Raw genomic sequence first — 6641 nt, 5'->3', positions numbered from 1 at the left:
GTTCCAGGACAGCCAGGGCTATACAGAGAAACCCTGTCTCAAAAACAAAAAAAACAAAACAAAACAAACAAACAAACAAAAAAGAGTTGTCTCTGGCTAGTGGGATTAGTGAATTCATTTTTGTTAAATAAACCCTAATAGTGAGGCAAAAAAAAGGGGGGGGGGGCAATTGTGAAAAGTGAAACAGTTTAGAAACTGCTTGGGCTGAAGGCTCCCCAGGTCTCACCCACACACATGCTGGCTCAGTGGGCCCAGGGTGGAGCCATCAGAGTAGCTAAGAAGTTCCTGGTCTGCAGGCAGCTGAGTAGCCAAGGTCGTGCATAGGCTAGAAGCAGTTTCTCTCAGTGGAAGACAGAGACTGGCTCACACTCAAACAGTCTCCATGATCTGTCTGTGATCCTCCACTGGTACATTCTGTCTTCTGAGATCTGAGTTCACAGGAAGGGCCAGGAGCTCTTATCTCTACCGATGATGGGCAAAGGCTTACCAAGGCCCAGGTCAACGGTACCGTCTCCCAGCAGCCTTTTCTGACTGCCTAGCCCAGGCTCCTGGACTTTGCCTACACTGGACTCCTATCCCTGGCTTTCTCAGGGACATGCCTTAGTCCTCCACTGGACTATGAGTGTTGCCCTCTCCCTTGGGGAGAACCACAGGTAGCATCGGCAAACATAACGAGGTCCCAGGGCCATGTAGCGACAAGAGCCATATCTGGCTGAGAGCTCACGGGGGCACTCTGAGCTAAAAGAAAAGCCCACCGGGTAGGAAGATGAAGATGGGGGGGTGCAGACAGGTGCTCTCCACTCTGCCATTTACCTAGGGGCGTGGCCTTACTGACCTCAAGGTTTTCAATAAAACTTCCATGGAACAGACCCTGAGAGGATCTTCAGAAATACTTTCCTACAGATTCAAAGTTGAGCAGATCAACATTCAGGGCAGAAGAAAAAACATCTCTCAGGCAAGTTCAAAACGAAGCAGCCAACAGCCTTCTGTATCATTTCTCTTTGCAGAACACCACGGAGAGCGAGCTCATCTGTAGGGCTTCCAAGGTGCTTCGCACATTTTATTTAGAACATGAGATACTTCCGTGTTTGAAGAAGAACTTTAGTGTTCTCGCCCAGCTGCAGAGACTCTTTCGGGCCATGAGATGCGCGAAGCTACCGGTAAGTGGAGCGGGCAACAGCTTGCGAGTGACCTGGCACAATGAGAGCAGCATTGAAGACCAGTAGACGAGAGCGCCTGCTCACTCTCATGGAACGTTCTAGAAGAGTAGTTGATGAGCAGCAGTACAGTGCCCAGTTGTGCTCATGGGAATAAGAGAGTGGATGGCTAAGCAGATATTTGGATTAAGTGATGAGACAGGCGAGATGGCTGACTACCAGACAAGGGCCTGGAGGGGAATGCACGCACTCCAGTGTGGCTGGACCAGAGTCAAGAAAGTAGGTTTAGCCGGGCAGAGGTGGCACACGCCTTTAATCTCAGCACTGGGAGGCAGAGGCAGGTGGATTTCTGAGTGCGAGGCCAGCCTGGTCAGAAGCAAGCAAGTTTAGCAGCTGAGCTCACAGGAGCCTTTGGATGCTGTCCCAGGGATGGAAGGAAACACCTAATTACCTACAGGGTGGAGCCCATGGTATTCACCAATGATATTTGTTCACACTGGCCCCTGGGTAGAGGGGTGTGTGTACAGATAAGTAGAGAACAAGATGGCCTGGTGGAGGGCCATCCTAATATGGCCAGGATAGTAAAGGCAGGGGTTTATCCAGACTTGGATAGTCACTGATGGATAATGTCAGCCCTCTGTACCAGCCCCGAGTTGTCCCCAAGAGATGGGACTGAAGACTGAAGTCTTTGTTAAGTGAGGTGACTGGTTTAATCTATTCCATGAATGACTGGAGGAGCTGAGACCCGAACTGCAGCACCAGCGCGGAGGGCGTCTCCTAGGTTACTCGTTATGTACGATGTCCCCACTCCGAAACGCATCCGCTTCCCTTGCAGAGTGGCAGCAGAGTCAGGTCTGGCGCCTGCACATTCTGTTACTCCCTCCAGCCATCTCTGTTCATGACACACCCCTCCAGAGACTGTGGCACCCTGATGGCAGACCAGGAGTGACCCTAGCTCATGCTAAAAAAAAAAGCAGGTCAAAAATCGCTGGCCTCATGACAGCCGAAACTTCGAGGTCTAGACAGCCTGGAAGCCCTGGGTTGAGCGCGTTTTGGAGACTACCGTAGTCGGCTTGACCCAGGCCCGATAGTGAGACCCAAATCTGTATTCACACGATGAAACGTTTTTTTTATAGAAAAGCTGCACCCTGAATGAGTCCGCGCTCACATCATTGAAAGACTTCCTGGAAAGCCTAAAAAACATCGTGCAAATGGATTACTCGCAGTACTGAGCCGCCATGCTTTAACTTATGGATTCTTAATGGTTTTATTTTTAATATTTATATATTTATAACTCATAAAATAAAATATTTGTATAATGTGACAGAAATGATAACTAATGACACTTCATTTGGCAATAAGGTTTCTGCTGTTAGAGAAAGCATTTAGTCTAGCGCGGCTTCAGCGCTGCAGATACAGGAGCGAGCTGGCTTCCCTGCCCACTCCTCTCAAGAACATAATGCACAAGATCATTGAGGGACAGATGCAGGCTGGGGAGACGATTCAGCAGTTAGGAGTGCTTGTTGCTCTTCCAGAGGACCCAGGTTCAATTCCCAGCACCCACATAGCAGCTTAAAACAATAACTCAAGTTCTTGGAGAGCTGATATTCTTCTCTGGCCTCCTTTGGAGGTACACAGACCACATGCCTGTAGGCAGGACACTCACACACATAAAAACAAAATAAAATAACGATAGAAAGGCCAGGGAGATGAATCCAGAGGTAGAAGAAAGCTTGCTCCCTGAAATTGTCCTCTGATGCCCCTCCCAAACTCCCTAACCCCCCCTCCTCTCTCTCTCTCTCTCTCTCTCTCTCTCTCTCACACACACACACACACACACACACACACTACACACACACTCACACACACAAATGAGGGGCATGCATATACACACATGTATACACATACATACACATAAATGAGGAGTGATACACACACACAAATGAGGGGGTATGCACACACACACACACACACACACACACACACACACAGTAAATAAAACAGAGAAGAACAGAGGCATGGCGCTACACCCTACCTTCCATGGGGAGGGATTACTGAAGCAACAGAGCCTGTGGCTTGTGAAACAAAAAACAGAAATCAAAAAATAATTTTTTGAAAGGACAAGGAATTGTTAGTAATTACCTATAATCCAGTTTGAAGCAGGCCAGCATGCCCCCCAGAATCCACGTAAAAGTGGAAGGAGAAAATCAGCTCTACAAAGATGTGCTCTGACCTCCACGTATACACTCATCATAAATATACTAGAGAAAAATCAAGAGATTTAAGTGTTTAAATCTGCTAACACAGTAGAACTACAAAGCTTGACTACAAAAAATGTTGTAGGGAAGCCAGACATGTGGGTGTGGCCTGAGACCAGTGGGGGAATTGTGGTGGATGAAACGAAAATGGCTGCCATAGACCCATATGCTTGAATACTTGGTCAACCGATGGTGGAACTGTTTGGGAAGGAATAGGAGGTGTGGCCCCCTTGGAGAAGGAGTGTCACCGGGGCAGGCTTTGAGGTTTCAAAAGCCCAGGCTATTCCCAGTGTGCTCTCTCTGTCCCCTGCTTTCAGATCAAGACATGAGCTCTCAGCTGCCCCTGACACAATGCCTCTGTTCTGCCATCATGGACACTAAACCCAGAAACCTAAAGTCCCAAATTAAACACTTTTTTTTATAAGTTGCTTTGGTCATGGTGTCTTGTCCATTAAGAGCAGTAACTAAGACAGGGCAGGGAGACTGTTTAAAGAACAGGAGAAATTGGTTAGGTGTGGTGGAGTACACGTTTAATCCAAGCACTTGGGAAGCACAGGCAGGGTTTCTCTGTGAGTCTAAGGCCAGCCTGGTCTGTATATTGAACTCCAGGCCAGCCAGAGCTACATAGTGAGAACCTGTTCCAAAGCAGAAAAAGTGAGTTGCTGGGCAGGAGTGATGGCTCAGTGGCTAAGACCACCTGTTGCTCCTGGTTGTTTCCAAGCAACCACATACTGGCTCCCAATTATCTGTAGCTCCAGGGGATTTGACACCTCTGGCTTCTTCGGACACTGAATTCATATGCACATATCCATGTGCAGACACACACATCTACACATAACGTACAGAAAAAAATATATTACATATGTAATGTTGATAATTTTAAAAATAGCTAAGTGTAGTCATGAATTGGGACTGGAGAGACAGCTCAGTGGTTATGAGCACCAACTGTTCTTCCAGAGGACCCTGGTTCAAGTCCCAGCACCCACATGGTGGATCACAACCATCTGTAACTCCAGTTCTTGGGCATCTGACACCCTTTCCTGACCTCTGTGAGTACTTCGTGCAGAACACAGACATGCACGCAGTCAATGCCCTCACACACACAAAAGCAACATGAACAAATCAAGTTTAATTAATGCTGTTATTAAAAGGGAAGGAATCGAGGGGAGAGAATCCATCTGAGCTCCACACCATCAAGCTCGCCCATCAGAAGATGTTCTGTGCAGTCTCTTCTACTAGAGGCATCTAGTAACAGTGACTTGGCACTCTTTTGACCCTCAATCACACGCATGTGACAAAAATTAACACCAACACTGACATCACCCCAAAAATACATACCAACTTTTTAACCCCTTCAAAATAAGGGGAAAAAAAAATCAAAAGCTTAAAATCTCACCCTGACCACAGGCAGTTTCACCCTGCCCACATGAAATACCAGCATGCCAAGGGCAATAGCGGCTTCTAAGGCCAATCAGGGAAGCTATGCAGTGAAAAATTTAATTTCCTCTCTCTTTTGATTGAAACTCATTTGCATGTCCTGGCTAATGTGAGCCGTGTCTGCCACAGGATATGAGTTGTAGGTTTGCACTTGGTATATGAGGCTGAGATGATAAAGGAACGGCTGTCAAAAAGAAAGACCTAAAATAGACCACAGGACCCAGGCAGGCTCTAGGTCAGTCAGTCATACCTACGCGTGGATGGTCAGAACACACTAACTCTTTTGTTTGCAATCCAGATAGGGAGTCCTGGACTCTGGATTTAAACATCCGGTCCTCAGCCTCTGATTCGATCAAGGGAAGAAGAGGACACAGGTAAGGCCAGTCATAAAACATGCGTGGAGAAACTTGAGGATTAAGTAAGTCATGAGGCTTGTGACTGGAGCAGTTACCGGGGCCACCAGCCACAGCCAGTGCTCAGTGGAGTGCGCTCGTCACCGATGGCGAAGGGGGAACTGTTAACCCTCTCTCCCATGATGCACACGGGCCCTGCTTTTGCCCTCAGCCAGTGGATGGGTTATCTCTAACCGGCATCTGGCAGTGGATAATAAGTACCTCGTGGATAAATGCCTAACAAAACCGTATAGAGCTGTGTCTTGCATTCTTGGGGAGCCGTTAAGAAATGCTGGCCTGGGCTGGAGAGATGGCTCATTGGTTAAGAGCAGTGACGGCTCTTCCAGAGGTCCTGAGTTCAATTCCCAACAACCACATGGTGGCTCACAACCATCTGTAATGGGATCTGATGTCCTCTTCTGGTGTGTCTGAAGACAGGTACAGTGTACTCATACACATAAAACAGAGACAGGTGGACCTCTGTAAGTTCAAGGCCAGCCTGGTCTACAGAGTGAGTTCCAGGACAACCAGGGCTATACAGAGAAACCCTGTCTCAAAAAAACCAAAAGCAAATTTAAAGTAGATTTTTCCCCCTCCTGCTGTACTAGGGCTTGAACCCATGACCTTGTGCACAGCAGGGAAGCACTTTACTATGAGGTATACTCCTAGCCCTCTTGGTCTCCCATCCTGAGGCTATGACATTTTCACCTTAGCTCTCTAGACTGCCTTTGTGAGTGTGCACAAGCATGTATGTACATGTGCCTTGACACTACCATTTTCTGGGTCTTTCTTAATCACTATCTTACTTTCTTTTTTAATAAATATTAGTGTGTGTGTGTGCATTGGCATGTGTGCACATAATGTGTGCACCTGTGTGGCATGGCTTGCATGTTGAAGTACGTATCCGAGATGGAACTCAGGCCTTGAGGTTGTGTGAGCAAGTGCCTTTTACCCGCTGAGCCATCTCCCCAGCATGTGATCCTTTCCCTTCTAATTAGCTCTTCCTGCCAGTTTCTTCCCAGTGCAACCTGCAGAAGGAACCTGTTCCTTCTGGGAGAGAATCTCTTGTGTACTGTGAGGAAGCATCCATTACCCGTCAATAAAAGCTGATGGTCGGTCTATTAGCTGAGGCAGGGTGGAAGTTCCAGTAGGAAGAGGGGAACTCTGGGATTGGCAGGTTAGGGAAGTTTCTCCCGGGATTCTGAAACAGAAGAAACTGAGGCAAGGAAACCAGCCATGTGGAACTCATAGAATAAAATAAATGGTTAATTAAGGTATTGGGTAGTCAAGGGGTGAGCCAAAGCTTGTGGTCTAGTTGGGAACTAGGTTGTCAGTGGAAAAGCCTGAGGTTAAACTTTCTTGTTCTGTATTGGCCAGTGTTAAAACAGACAAGAAGT

The 6641-nt window shown here is 47.4% G+C and overlaps 1 protein-coding gene across 1 annotated transcript in view; it reads left to right on the top strand.

Moving 5' to 3' along the window:
* Il4 (interleukin 4) overlaps positions 1-2389 on the top strand; it is a 5904-nt gene extending 3515 nt beyond the window's left edge. The window contains exons 3-4 of the mRNA XM_021214104.1: positions 1008-1160; positions 2294-2389. Of these exons, the coding sequence (XP_021069763.1) occupies positions 1008-1160; positions 2294-2389 (249 nt within the window). The remainder of the gene's footprint in view (positions 1-1007; positions 1161-2293) is intronic.
* Positions 2390-6641: the final 4252 nt, after the last annotated feature.

Source organism: Mus pahari, chromosome 14, assembly GCF_900095145.1.
Source record: "Mus pahari chromosome 14, PAHARI_EIJ_v1.1, whole genome shotgun sequence".
Taxonomy (NCBI): domain Eukaryota; kingdom Metazoa; phylum Chordata; class Mammalia; order Rodentia; family Muridae; genus Mus; species Mus pahari.
This window is presented reverse-complemented; position numbering and strand designations above follow the sequence as displayed.